Source organism: Trachinotus anak, unplaced genomic scaffold (genome assembly GCF_046630095.1).
Source record: "Trachinotus anak isolate AG129_WGS33_773 ecotype Australia unplaced genomic scaffold, CSIRO_AGI_Tana_v1 ptg000023l, whole genome shotgun sequence".
Classification (NCBI taxonomy): Eukaryota; Metazoa; Chordata; class Actinopteri; order Carangiformes; family Carangidae; genus Trachinotus; species Trachinotus anak.
In genome coordinates this window covers 9605247-9620000 of record NW_027273874.1, presented here as the reverse complement: position 1 = coordinate 9620000, position 14754 = coordinate 9605247, and the positions used below count along the sequence as shown (strand labels likewise).

General features: G+C 45.6%; 2 protein-coding genes across 6 annotated transcripts; one reads left to right on the top strand and one right to left on the bottom strand.

Moving 5' to 3' along the window:
- Positions 1–2593: 2593 nt before the first annotated feature.
- LOC139607189 (nephronectin) lies at positions 2594–10898 on the top strand. 2 transcript variants are annotated; one of them, XM_071459879.1, is made up of 13 exons: positions 2594–2991; positions 3778–3878; positions 4253–4345; positions 4988–5107; positions 5962–6081; positions 6172–6306; positions 6821–6895; positions 7079–7795; positions 8027–8107; positions 8242–8340; positions 8512–8698; positions 8791–8875; positions 8993–10898. In XM_071459879.1, the coding sequence occupies exons 1-13, from the start codon at positions 2918–2920 to the stop codon at positions 9077–9079; spliced, it is 1974 nt and encodes a 657-aa protein (XP_071315980.1). In that variant the 5' UTR covers positions 2594–2917; the 3' UTR covers positions 9080–10898. The 2 variants fall into 2 exon arrangements, with proteins under 2 accessions (XP_071315980.1, XP_071315979.1); XM_071459878.1 differs by having other exon boundaries at positions 3778–3957.
- A 797-nt stretch (positions 10899–11695) lies between these two features.
- LOC139607208 (zinc finger protein 675-like) lies at positions 11696–14422 on the bottom strand. 4 transcript variants are annotated; one of them, XM_071459925.1, is made up of 3 exons: positions 14364–14422; positions 13569–13622; positions 11696–13175 (listed from the first exon to the last, which is right to left on the bottom strand). In XM_071459925.1, the coding sequence occupies exons 2-3, from the start codon at positions 13584–13586 to the stop codon at positions 12321–12323; spliced, it is 873 nt and encodes a 290-aa protein (XP_071316026.1). In that variant the 5' UTR covers positions 13587–13622; positions 14364–14422; the 3' UTR covers positions 11696–12320. The 4 variants fall into 4 exon arrangements, with proteins under 4 accessions (XP_071316026.1, XP_071316025.1, XP_071316028.1 ...); XM_071459924.1 differs by having other exon boundaries at positions 14229–14405; XM_071459927.1 differs by lacking the exon at positions 14364–14422 and adding an exon at positions 13727–13968.
- Between the last annotated feature and the right edge of the window lie 332 nt (positions 14423–14754).

The window sequence follows — 14754 nt, the reverse complement described above, 5'->3', positions numbered from 1 at the left end:
GGTTTTTGTCCACTCTTTTAAAAACCTGTCAATCATCTGGACAGCAGCGTCCAATCCTGTGTTCAGAAACGTGCTGGTGGGCGGGGCTTCACTTCCCACTCAGACCCTGATGAACAGAGGTCTGTGTGTGTCGTCAGATTGTGTCCGACGTCCTGACGTGTGTGCATCATGTGTCTGTCGCTGTGTGAGTGGGACCTGTGCAGCTCAGGAACAGGAACAAACTGTGAAAGTGATCAGGCGATCGGATCTAATCAATGTGATCGACAGGAGAAAGGATCAGAGGGGCAGAGTTCAAACGGCTCGACCGGGTTAAAGAGCCTCTCAGTGAAGTGGCAGTCGCTGCAGGAGACGAGCAGATCTGCAGCATCCGCATCATAAAGGAGCCCAGACCCTCCTCATCGTCCACAGACCCCGACTCTGTGAGGCCACGTCAGACTGAGAGGAACATCACGGCTTCCACGAGCTCTGGACTCCTTTCCCTTCCTCAGACTCAGGATCCAGGGGCCGCTCCCCAGCTCTTGGTGACTTTCTCCTTCCTGTTGACGGACTCTTTGACCACCCCCACGTCCCCCTTCATCGCCCCCTCACCTGGACCTCGTAGTAAAACCTCCCTGAGGAGGAACCCTGCTTCCCGAAGACTCCACCGCCAGGATAAACCTCTCTGCTTGGTCTGGGAGCGTCTTCTTCACATCAGCCACGCTGAGGCGTTTGCCATCGTCAGACGGGATGAGCCAGGGTCCTGCTGCTGTTTGAGGGTCCACAGTCACGTCCACTTCGTCCTGCTGGACCCTCTTCAGCTCGGCCTCCAGAAGCTTCTTCTTCTCCTTCCTGAATGTCTCCTGCAGCTCCTCCACAGCTCCCACCACAGCTCTCCTCACCAGCTCCTCATACGCCGGCTGACGGACGCCCACCCCGGTCCAGTCCTTCATGGATGAAGGAACGTTCAGGGACCAGAAGTTGTGGAGGACGTTAAAGTGGTCTTCAGAGCGCCAGAGCTGCTCCACCTCAGTGCTTCTCCTCATCAGCTCAGAGACCTCCTGCTCCAGCTCTGTGATGAAGCCTCCAGCCTGTTTCTCTTGACCTCTTTCAAGAAACTGCATCAGATCAGTGAAGACCTCAATTGTTTTAGAGCACAAAAAATAAGAGAAAGCTTTGAATTAAAAGACCAAAGTCACACTGATCAGGATTTTAAAACAATAAAACCTGGTGAATTTAATAAAAAACATCTGTCACTGAACTCATTTTTCTCCTCAATAATACATATAAAACCTTCCTCAGTTTTTTCTCTACAACCTAAAGGGATTTTTAAAAAATAATTTAGTCTTTTTAAGTATTTTAATGATCCAGCAGAAACCAACAGAAATTCATTTTAGAGCCACACCTTCAAATTAAAATGCAGTTTCCTCTGAATTTAAACACAAAATAATAATAGATTTCAAATTAAACCGTGGACACCTGCAGCGTCTGAGCTGGAGGAGAGAGGTGCTGGTGGTCGAGACAGGTAGGACAGACTGAAGACAGAGAGAGAGAGAGAGACAGAGAGAGAGAGAGAGAGAGAGAGAGAGAGAGAGACAGAGAGAGAGAGAGAGAGATGAATCCAGACGACCTGCTGCTCAAACCTGATCTGATTGAACCTGCAGCTGATTGGACAGTTCACTGCCCCCTGGTGGCGGACGCTGCTGCTGCCCCGACCTCTGCACTTCAAATACCACTAATAACAAATACTACCACTAATAACAAATACTACCACTAATAACAAATACTACCACTAATAACAAATACTACCACTAATAATACCACCAAGTACCAGTGGTGGAATGAATGAATATTGTATTTATTGTACTTTTTTATTTCACAGCGAGCTGGTTACAAATTCCTTACAATACATATATTATATATCAATCACAGGACATTTCACTGCACGAGTGCTTGATTTTTTGATTCTTTAAGTACATTTCACTGCTGATACTTTTACCTGGGTTGGATGAAGTACTTTTACTTGGAACAGAGTATTTTTATATAGTGTCTTTGCTACTTTTACTTGAGTAAAACCTGTTACTACAGATTCTTCACCTACAGTTTAGAGAGAGAGACAGAGAGAGAGAGACAGAGAGAGAGACAAAGAGAGAGAGAGAGCGAGACAGAGAGAGAGAGAGAGAGAGAGAGAGACAGAGACAGAGAGAGAGAGAGAGAGAGAGAGAGAGAGAGAGACAGAGACAGAGACAGAGAGAGAGAGAGAGAGAGAGAGAGGTTACAGCTGCATTTGCAAGTTTATTTCCAGACAAATGAGCTGAAGCTGTTTAGTCAACATGAATGAAAACACACACACACACACACACACACACAGACACACACTCACACAGACACACACACTCACACACACACACAGACACACACACAGACACACACACCAAAGGTCCATCTGTGTTTAAGTCACAACAGTTTGTGTGAAGAAAAAGAAAAGAAAATGTTTAAATCTAACAAACTCTCTGTCTCTCTCTCTCTCTCTCTCTCTAGCCCCCCCCCCCCCCCCCCCCCCGTGGCCCCTCCCTCTCCCCCTGCACGCGACACCTACTGCAGACTGCGCGCGGACATTCTCCGCTCAGGTAGCGGCACGTGAGCAGGAGAGTTTTCTTCACCTCGGTAAAACTTTCTGTTATTTACCGCGAGACAGCGACGTTTACCGACACCGACCTCTGACCTCTGACCTCTGACCTCTGACCTCTGCCGACGCCCCGCTGCTCCAGGGCTCACCTGCTCTCCCAGGTGTGGGCTCAAGCCGCAGGTGGACGTTAGTTTGTTTCACCAGGACCAGGACCAGGACCAGGAGCGGGACCAGGACCGGGACCAGGACCAGGACCAGGACCGGGACCGGGAGCGGAGTGAGCCGTGTTTGAGTCCCGGGTTACAGGAGGAGATGACCCGGGTCAGCCCGGTTCTGCTGTCCTGGCTCTGCGTTTGTATCCGGGGCCAACTCCTGGACTATGAGAGGTCAGGAACTGGTCTACTCTGCTGTAACATCACTGCCAGATTAGATGATAGATTATAGGTTATAAATGATAGATTATAGATTATAGGTTATAGATTATAGGTTATAGGTTATAGATTATAGATTATAGGTTATAGGATATAGATTATAGGTTATAGGTTATAGATTATAGATTATAGGTTATAGATTATAGGTTATAGGTTATAAATGATAGATTATAGATTATAGGTTATAGGTTATAGATTATAGATGATAGGTTATAGATTATAGGTTATAGGTTATAGATTATAGATTATAGATTATAGGTTATAGGATATAGATTATAGATTATAGGTTATAGATTATAGGTTATAGGTTATAGATGATTATACTTTTATCTTGCTTCCTTCTAACTGCTGTTAAACTGATGGTATTTTCCTCAGACTCAGGTTCACAGCTGAGATCCTTCAGTAGATCAGAGCTCAGAAGTTTTATGAAATCAGCAGTGAAAGAATAATCAATAATAATAATAATGATAATTCATGAGTTTATTCATAGAGAAATAGCTTTGGCACAGAAACTGAAGGTTGTCTTGGGACAGAAAGTGAAGCCTGAGACGGAGGTGGTGGAGCGAGGAGAGAGAGTATGCAGGGAGAGAAGCAGCGCTGCAGTGATTCATGTTCAGACAGGACCATGGAGCAGCCGGTCTGAACCGGCTCGGCTCAGGAATCTGACGTCACCACGGAGACCCTCTGTGTGTGACGAGTGTGTAAGGTGTGAATATTTGTCTGTGTGATTGTGTGTTGCAGCTGGGCGGACCGGGCGGTGCTGTCTGACGGTCTCTGTCGCTATGGCAACAGCGTGGAGTGTTGCTGGGGCTGGAGACGGATGGACGGAGGACGCTGTCAGCGTGAGGACACTCACACAAACACCCGGTCACAAAACTGTTCCACTGTCTTCTCCCACATCATCCAATCAGATTCCAGACTGTTAGTTTCACTTCCTCTCTCCAGGCGTAGTGTGTGTCCCTGTTTCTCTGGAGACCGACGGCGACTGTAGTCGACTGACACCAGCTGCTGCCTGGCAACAGGGAAACAAAGCCACACTCTGCAGGAGAAAGTTTCATGTGTTAAAACCTGTAAAATCACAGCGTTGAAGGTCCTCACAGGGACATACGGCGTGAGCTGGGAGGGTTCAGACAGCGTCTTTAAAACCCTCTGTTCTCTGTGTGTGTGTGTGTGTGTGTCTCTGTGTGTGTGTGTGTGTGTGTGTGTGTGTGTGTAGCTTACTGTCAGCAGGGCTGTAAACATGGAGAGTGTGTCGGACCAGACAGATGCAAATGTCACCCAGGATACACCGGCAAGGCCTGTAACCAAGGTAACCGTGTGTGTGTGTCTGTGTGTGTGTGTGTGTGTGTGTGTGTGTGTGCGTGAGGAAGAAGCCACAGCTCTCTGTCGCTCTCAGAGATTTGATTTCCCATCATGCCTCTGACTAAAAAAAAAAAAGCAAGAGACATTCCTGTCATGCTTGTTTGAGCTGTGAAGCCGTGTTTTACCTGAGGACCCCTCAAAACACACACACACACACACGCACGCACACACACACACACACACACACACACGCACACACGTACACACGCACACACACAGGCAGGTAAACTCCACCCACCTACACACAGTGTTAATCTCCTGATTAGAGGCCACATTATGAGTCATATCCTGACTATAAAACAACATCTGGCTTCAAACTGGGGCTTCACACACACTCTGTAATATAACACTACACACACACACACACACACACACACACACACACACACACACACACACAGTAACATAACACCAGCGCACGCACACACACTTAAATGTTCTTTGTGACTAAAAGGGTTGAAAGTCAAAGGTTAATCCCACAAGTTGACAAGAAGGTGAAACCAGAGACAATGTGCTCTCAGTTTAATGTTTGATTACCTGCCCCTCCCCTCTGTGTGTGTCTGTGTGTGTGTGTGTGTGTGTGTGTCAGATCTAAATGAGTGTGGTCTGAAGCCTCGGCCCTGTAAGCATCGCTGCATGAACACGCTGGGCAGCTACAAGTGTTACTGTCTGGACGGATACACACTGCAGCCAGACGGCAGCTGCAGGAGTGAGTTCACACACACACACACACACACACACACACACACACACACACACACACACACACACACACATCTATTTAAAGTAAAGTAGAAAGTAGACTGTGGTTTCTCCCTGTTATTTTTCCTCCGCCTTGTCCTTTCATCTACAAGTGAACGCTGGTGTTGAGATTTGGTCCCAATACAAAAACAAATCTTTTTCAATCTCCTCTCTTTGAAATATGATAACATTCATCCAACAAAACACAAGTATCGTCTGTGTTTCAAAGCCCAGTAAATAGAAAAAAAGTTTATTTAGACTCTGTCCCACACACGCCATCCTGCTGCCACACATACTCTCTACAGCACCAGATGTGGATTAATCTGCCGCTGAAAATAGTCCTGTCCTGTTTATCTCATTAAAACTACACTGAGCAGCTGTTTTAGGAAAAAACTGAGACCACAAAAAGTTAAAGGCTCCTGTCTGATACCAGGAGACAGATTTGGTGTGAGTTAAAGCTGTAGATAATTTAAGAACTTTTCACATTTGTTAATTTAGTTGATTTAAAGCTCCACCCAGTCTAAAGGCAGATGTCCATGTGTTTGTGATTATAAAGCAGGTCTAGGTTCTATATTAATAATGTGAAAGTATCAAAGCCTCAGTCCACAGAGAAATGCACACAGCCTGTATTCAGACACTGAGCCTGAAAACCAGCCGTCAGGACTTCTGGAACTTTGTGATGTCACAACAAGCAGTCACTACCCTCAACCACGCCCAATCAGAAAAGAGGCTCAGATCCTCTCTTCCGATTGGGCTTGTTCAAGTATTTCAACAAGTTTTTATGTTTTTATGTTTTTGTCCCATGTGTTTGTGTGCTCATAGATGCTCGAACCTGTTACCATGCCAACTGTCAGTATGGCTGTGAGGTATCCAAGGGGGCGGTCCAGTGCACCTGTCCGTCACCAGGGTTGCGGTTGGGACCAGATAGACGCACCTGTGTCGGTCAGTCAGTTTCTTTGTGCTGCTGTTTAATGAATCACTCAGGTGTAGTTTATCCTCCACCTCTCTCTCTCTCTCTCTCTCTCTCTGCAGACATCGATGAGTGTGTGTCGGGCGGCGGTGTGTGTCCTCGTCGCAGGAAGTGTGTGAACACGTTTGGGAGCTTTGTGTGTAAATGTCACCTCGGCTTCAAACTCACGTACATAAACGGACGGTACATGTGCATCGGTGAGGCAGCAGGCGTTGATCTGCCCTGAAACTGTTCAGATTTCCTCTTTTTGTTTTGGGAATTTGTGAAATGTTTAAAGGAGCAACATGTAAGTTTTGCTATTGCTCTACAGCTAACGTTAGCATTAACAGCTGTTTACTCACCAACAGCTGTCTCCAGAGGCGGAGAACAACCCTCTGGTTCTGTTTTATCACTTCTTGCACTGAGGTTAGCATGCTAACCAGCTAGCCCTGGCTCATCTCGTCACTTTCTGATACCGAGTCACTGTAGTGTCCAGTCGGCTCTGAAGAAGTAGCTGCTCATAGGACGTGTTATAACCTCTTGTCTTGTGAAGTCTTGGCAAGACTGTTAAACAGCTGTTAATGCTAATGTTAGCTATGTAGCAATAGCAAGACTTTGAAATAACAGTTTTCCTTTGTTAGATTAGCATCTTTGTTCTCCAGTTTATCATGAAGTGATTCATCATTTCATCCAGCAGCAGGTATAATATAACATCTGTCTTCCCGTCACCAGATAAGGACCCCAGGCCGTTCTGCTCTCTGAATCCGTCCTCTCCAAAGTGCCGGTGTAAAGATGGCGGCTGTAAAGGTAACACCACCTTCAGACACAAACACTGATTTACTCCTCCTCAGTCTGATCCCCGTCACATCCGCCTTTATTTCAGGGCCTGAATTCTGAGTGTGAAGAAAAAGAGATGATGGTTTTTGATGATTTTTGTTTTTATGTGATTTGGTGAGACGCCTCGTCCTGAGTCTGTCTGTTTTCTCTCAGCTGTCCCCAAAGTCACTCTGGAGCCACAGAGACCAAGAACTACATTTCCCATCACCACCACTGCTACTACGCCCCCTCTTACTATTACTGCTGCTACAGCTCAGCCTGTTACTACGACAACCATCACAGCAACTACCCCTCCTACTTCTGCAGCTGCTACTACAACCAGTCCACCACCTACTACAACCACTACTACAACTACTACTACTGCTACTGCTACTACTACTGCTGCTACTACTACTACTACTGCTACCACTACTACAGCTGTTACTACTCCATCCACTACAATTTCAAGTACAACACCTGCGACTACTTCTTCTGCTACTACTACAACACCTGTTAGTACTGCTACTATTACTACAACAACACCTGTTAGTACTACTACTATTACTACAACAACACCTGTTAGTTCTACTACTATTACTACAACAACACCTGTTAGTACTACTACTATTACTACAACAACACCTGTTAGTTCTACTACTATTACTACAACAACACCTGTTATTACGACTTCATCTCCCCCTGTGCCTACAACTGAACTGGATACTACAACTCCAACAACACCTGCTACTCCGACTACCACAACAATAACAACACCCACCGTGGTTGCCCCAACAACCACGATGCTGCCCACGACTATCTCTGTGGTAACGACCACACTGAACAACAGGATCAACACGGATGTGACACACAAACAAAGAGGAGACGTGCACAGTGAGGAGACACACACACACACACACACACACACACACACACACACACACACACACACACACACACACACACACAAGAGCTGCAGCAATTAGTCGAATAATTGATTAATCAATCAAGATGCTATTTTGATAGTTGATTAATGGTTCTCCAGCTCCTGGTTTTAATTTAGTTGATTAAGGTATTCGAGTGTGTGTGTGTGTGTGTGTGTGTGTGTGTGTGTGTGTGCTGCAGTCCCTCGACATCCCAATCACAACCAGGTGTGGGAGTTTGACATCGAGCTGGGAAACACCGCTGATGCCAGAGATGACCCCGGTAAGTGTGCGTTTGTTTTTCTGCACAGAGCTGCAGTTTAGACACAATCACCACAAGGATCATTTTGGTTTATTGGCTCTTATATTGTTAATAATATAAACTCGTGTGTGTGTGTGTGTGTGTGTGTGTTGTAGAGGCTGGTGTGCTCCACTGTACCTTCGATCAGGGAGTGTGTGATTGGCTGTCGGACAGAGAGGGAGATCTACACTGGGAAACTTCTCTGAACCCTGCAGGTGAGAAACAAACACGTCTCATACAGGACACAATATCTCATGTTTCAGTTATTAATATATGATCAATATATGATCAATTATATGACATTTGATAACTGTTTTGATGATAAAATGTGAATTATAAATGTTTGTCTTTCAGTTCCACATTTAAAATGTTTTAAAATGTTTCAGGTGGGCGGTACCTGTCCGTCCCAGAGCTGAAGGCGGGACAAAGGAGCATCCGCGGCGCCCGACTGACCGTCCAAATCGTCCCACCCTGGAGTCTGGGTGACCTGTGTTTCTCTTTCTCCCATTGGCTGACAGGGCATCATGTGGGCGTGCTCCAGCTGTTCACCAGGGAAAAGGGGCATGGCCAGAGGTACCAGAGCTTCGCTGTAAAAAATAAATAAATAAAATCACTTCTGTTGGAATCAGCTGTGTGACATCTTGGTTCCTGATTGGCTGTTGCAGGTATAGCCCCGCCCTCTGGAGCAGGACAGGTGGGCACGGTTGGAGACATACAGAGGTTACCTTGGCGACGCACAGTCTGGACAGGGTGAGACACACACACTGACAAGTAAATGTTGAGTTTTGTGTGAGCGTCTGCGTCGTCGTTGGTGATGACAGGTGTGTGTGTGTGTGTGTGTGTGTGTGTGTGTGTGTGTCTGCACAGGTGTTGTTGAAGGCCGAGCGGAGGCGGGGATGGCGAGGACAGATCGCTGTTGATGATGTCACACTGAGACAGGGGGCGTGTCGATGACATCACAGCGGTTCGAGGACACTAACTGCTCGTTTTATTTCAGACTGAATTTAACGACGACGTTTTCACGGTTAAAGGAACATGCTGCTGTTTTTAGTGTCGCAGCCCTTTAACTACAAATCCCATAAACCTCTTGTCTTCTCGTCAAATCAGATCGGAGCTCGACAGACGGGCTGTAAACACCAGCAGCGTTTGTGTTGTTGAGTGACACAGGGTGAAGCTCCTGTGACCTCTGACCTGGAAACCGTCAGTCAGCAGATACAGTGAAGCAGCAGGTTAAAACCAAACGGTCAAACATTCACCTCAGACTGAACTCTGCTTCCTTCCTGTTACATTTTCTCTGAGGTTTTTACTTTTGAACCTGAACAACCTGAGATTTCACTCAGACGCCGACATGAAGCTTCATGTTCTACAGGTTCATGTAGACAGCAGCTCCGTTCACAGCTTTGTGTTCATCTGGAGAATTAAAGCAGGTTCACATCTAAACCAGTGTGATTCTATCAAGTCTACTTCAGGTCAAACTTGTACCCGTGCAGGACTGTGATCCAAGCAGCTTTACGACGACGCCCCACAATTAAAGAGCCGTGCTGAAGACATGAAATGTTCACAAACACGTTTTAAACAAGATTTAAAATTGTTACGTTGTGCATCAGTCCAGTTTGTAAACTCGTATCTGCAGCAAAAAGCTCAATTAACAGAAGTGTTAATGTCAGAATTAAGATCCTACCTCATATTTCAGACACTGTCGCCCCCCATTGGTCAATGACGAGCAGCATTAATTCGTGAAGACAGCCGATGCTCTGAAGGAAGAGATGCACCTGACCGACAGACCGCTCGCTGGACTTCTTCTTCTACTGTCGTCGAACTGTATGACTTCACCAAAATAATGAATGACTCTTGAGAAACAGGAAGAACTACATCCATCCATTATCTATACGGCTTATCTGAACCAGGTTGCGGGGGGGCTGGAGCCAATCTGTGGGAGGAAGCTGGAGAACCTGGAGGGAACCCACACAGACACAGGGAGAACATGTAGAACTACACCCACAGTTTTCACTTATAATTTATTTTCCAGGTGTTTTTTTCTTGTGTAAATATCTGTTGAAAGACCAGATGAGTCATGATGTCATCAGTCACATGAATCATTTGTGATAATAAACTTATTAAATAATTTCAACAAACCACTGGGCCACTTCATTTACAACAGAGAAGAAGAGCTGGGTGGTTACCGTGGGAGCAGCGAACAGAAGGAGATTGACAGGCGATGTCACTTCCTGTCAGACATTCAGTAACAGACCACAGTTTTATTCTTGGCTGATTATTTTTTGATTCATCAATTAATCTGAAGTCTGTGAGACAGTAAAAATCACACGTGGAGCCGATGTCGTTAAATTTCATTATTAAATTTGTTTTGTGAATGAATTTTTTGTTGGATGACTGATCAGATAATAGATGAAGGAAACCTCAGAGACAATCACAGGATATTAGAACCGGCTTCAGTGTCTGTACTGAACAATAACAGAATAATGACCAGTAAAGTCTGATCTCTGATGTAAATGTGACTAATGGTTTTAGTCATTTTTCAAGCTGAATATTTATATAATATTTGTTGTTTCCAGCTTCTCAAATGTGAAGTCGCTGCTTTTATTTGTCACATCACAGTAACGTTGATCTTTTTAATTTGTTGCTCCGCCTCCATAATCGACCTTTGACTTCACCTGCAGGCGAAGAGAGGAAGAGGAGGGCAGTAACCTGTCTGGTGATTTGTGTGTGTGACATCTGTTTTACAGGAGACACACACACACACACACACACACACTCTGATGGGCGGTGCAGCAGGAAACCTGATTGGTAGTTTACTGTGAGCTCAACAGATTCCTCAGTTTATAGACACACAACACGAATGTGAAGAGTGAAACCTGTGGTTTAGCTTCCTGTTCCTGTGTGTGTGTGTGTGTGTGTGTGTGTGTGTGTGTGTGTGTGTGTGTGTGTGTGTGTGTGTGTTTACAGCTGCTTGTTAACCCTTGTCATCACCTCTCCTCACTCAGCTCCACACCACTGCCTCCTGCTGGTCATCACATGATTATTTTCACTGATTGATCTGGAGCTGAAAAAGAAATTTTAATCAATTAGTTTATCAACAAAATAAACTATTTTCTTAATTTACCATTTCAGTCATGTCACTTTTTTCTGATTCCAGTTTCTCAGGTGTGAAGATTTGAGTTTTCTTGGTCTTCTGTGATTAAACTACATTTCTATGGACATTTGAACACATCAGCTCTGAGCTTTTATAAAGACCATATTTCACCAGTTATAATAAAAACAATCCACATTATCAATCATGAAAATAATTTAGTCAAATGATGAACGGGTCAGTTGTTCTTGTCAGGGTGATGCACCTGTAACCAGTCATGATTAACACCGATGATAAATGAGTATTTATATTTCCAGTTACTAAGGTTTTGGCTCTGAACTCAGCAGCTGCTTATAAACTCAAAGTGGTCTAGATTTTCCTTGTGGTTATTTTAACCTGGTTAACTGTTTCAGTGCTGAAGCAATCACTCAATTAATTAACTAGTTCAACCAACAACAGAAAACTATTCCACTAATCAATTATCAGTTAAAGTCTTTTTTCCTGACTGTTTATTGGGGTTTTGGTACATTTTGTGGTCAAAAGTACATAAACACATTCACATTAGGGAGAACGTCAAACAGACAAAAACACATTCATAAATTAATAAATACACATTTTTATGGGACTTTTCTTTGTCTCGTGTCTGTAAACTCAACATCTTTGGGTTCTGGACTGTTGGTTGATCAAAACAAGCAATTTCCTATTACAGGGAGCATATTTCAGTGTTTTGTGTTGCACTTAATTATAAATCAAAAATTGTCCAAAACACAAAAATCACAAAGAAAAGCAGAGCAACCTCTCACTGCAGGAGCAGGAAACAGCACCTTTAGCCTTTTTCTTAAAAAAATGACACTTGATCATTGAAACTGCCGACATTTTTCTGTTGGGTGACTTATTGATTAATGGACTAATCATTTCATCTGAAATGTTTAGTATCAAATTATACAGGTCTGAATCATCTTAGAAAATAATGAAGAAATCGGAGACCTGTAAAATAAAAGTTTTATCCGTGATATAAAAGTGCAGCGCTTCAAACTTTCACGAGGACACTGAGGTGTAAACTACAACTCGTCCGTCACATTTCAGTCTCGTGCTGGGAGAACCTGATCAGACGCAGCGGTGTCTCTTCAGCTGATTGGAGAACGTGAAGTGTTTCTTACACTGGTCGCACCAGTACGGTTTCTCTCCGGTGTGAGTCCGAACGTGTCTCGACAGGTTCGACGACGTGATGAAGCGTTTGCTGCAGTGCTCGCAGTGGTACGGTCTGTCACCACTGTGGACCCGTTTGTGCAGCAGACATGTGGTTATGTGACTGAAGCTCTTCCCGCACTGGTCGCAGCTGTACGGTCTCTCTCCCGTGTGGACGCGCTCGTGTTCGGAGTGGTTGGTGGACGACGTGAAGGTTTTGTCACAGAAGCGACACTGGTAGGGTCTCTCCCCGGTGTGGATCCGCTGGTGGACCGTGTAAGAAGAGTAATGGCTGAAGCTCCTCCCACACAGCTCACAGGGATAGAGTCTCTCTCCTGTGTGGACACGGTGGTGTCTCGTCAGGTTGGACTGTGAGAGAAAGGCTTTGGAGCAGAGCTGACACTGGAAAGTTTTGTCATTACTGTGGATGCGTTTGTGTTGTCGGCATGAAAACGCATCAGTGAAGCTCTTGCCGCAGTGCTCACAGCTGTACGGTTTCTCACCAGAGTGTCTGCGCTGGTGGAGTTTTAACGTACTTGACTGCGTGAAAGATTTCCCACACTCGTCACAGTGGTGCGGTTTCTCCCCGCTGTGGATTCGCCGGTGAGTTCTTAAGCTGCTGAGCTGAGTGAAACCTTTCCCACACTGGTCACAGTGATGGGGTTTGTCTCCAGTGTGGACACTCTGATGGTCCTTCAGGTGTTGTGTTGATGTGAAGGCTTTGTCGCACTGCGGACAGCGGTGAGGTCTGGGTCTCTCTTTGCCTCTCGGTTTCTATAGCGACAGACAGAAGTTCAAAGACAGGGTGAGTGATGTGAGATGACATCACAAGGTGACAGAAGTCTGTCGCACCTGTAACCACACCCATTGATGATGTCACACTGATCTAATCTGCTGGATCGATCTGGTCGTGGGCTCTGACCCGATGACGTGGACCTGATGTCAGCAGGATGTGACTGACACGTTAAAAACAGTTTCTTCATCAATGTTATTATAACATTTAGTGTCGTATCACATTGATTCAGCTGTAGCAGCTACACTGTTCACTTCATCAAGGAGAACTATGATATAATTATTATCATTATTATCACTGTTTGACTAAATTATAAACATACAGGCTAATTACCTTCACCAGGTTAGCATCAACACAGGTGCAGCTTTACTCACCTGCACTGGAGAACTCATGCTGCCTCCTCTTTAGTTTCTCTTCCCGCCGTTCACCTGACATCAGGGATAAAGCAGCAATAAGGCACTGACGTTGTTATAATAATAATAATGATAATGATAATAATAAGGATTAATAAGAGATAAATGACATCATCAACCTGCAGAGAGAAACAATCATCTTCTATATTTCTATTTCATTTTGTGAAAACAAAAAAAGAAAACTCTCATTTAGACCACAAGACATGAGACCAGGTCTGGATCAAAAAACCACAACATGTTGTCTTAAATCTGGACCGGACCAGCGGGGTCAGGGACCGGACCAGCAGGGACCGGACCGGACCGGACCAGCAGGGACCGGACCAGCAGGGACCGGACCAGCAGGGACCGGACCGGATCGGTCCGGACCGGACCGGACCAGCGGGGACCGGACCAGCAGGGACCGGACCAGCAGGGACCGGACCAGCGGGGTCAGGGACCGGACCAGCAGGGACCGGACCGGACCAGCAGGGACCGGACCGGACCTGGTCTCATGTGGCTTCCAACACAATCGCAGCAATAAACGTGTTTTCTTTTCAGTTTCCGTTCACTTTCCCGCCTTGAACAGGTGATTTTTAATCTTCTGTGTGAAAGCCGCAGAGTTTTGAGTCAAACTGTTTGAACCTCAACATCTCGCTTCCTGTCGTTTCCCGCGCTTCGTTTTGACGGCTCGTGCAGTCCGGAAGTTCAGCGGGTCAAACCCGGACAGCGTCACTGACTTCCGGTCAAACGCACCGCGGGAGAAACCCGACACATCACCTGTTCACTGTCTGTCACCCTCCGCTCGCCGACGTCCGCCATGTTGCTTTGTAGACCACGTGTTCAGGCAGAGTCATGTGACTGTCGGTGTCTTAAAGGGCCAGTACACCAAAGCTCAGCCCCCCCACAAACTGACCTCAGGTTTAACATCACTGGTTTCTGAAGTTACCAAACACGGTTCGGTTTGGTTTCTGTGGCAACATCACAGCAGGTCTCAGGTTTCATCAGAAATACGATTGATCCGGTTCCACCTGTTGATAAAACCTGACATTGGTCAAACGTGATGTGGCCCTTGTGATCGGACCTGTCGGCTCCTGAAGTGTTGTTGTCTTTTCTGTCAGCAGACAAAACAAACAGGAACGAGCTCACACGCAGTCACGTACTCACGTTG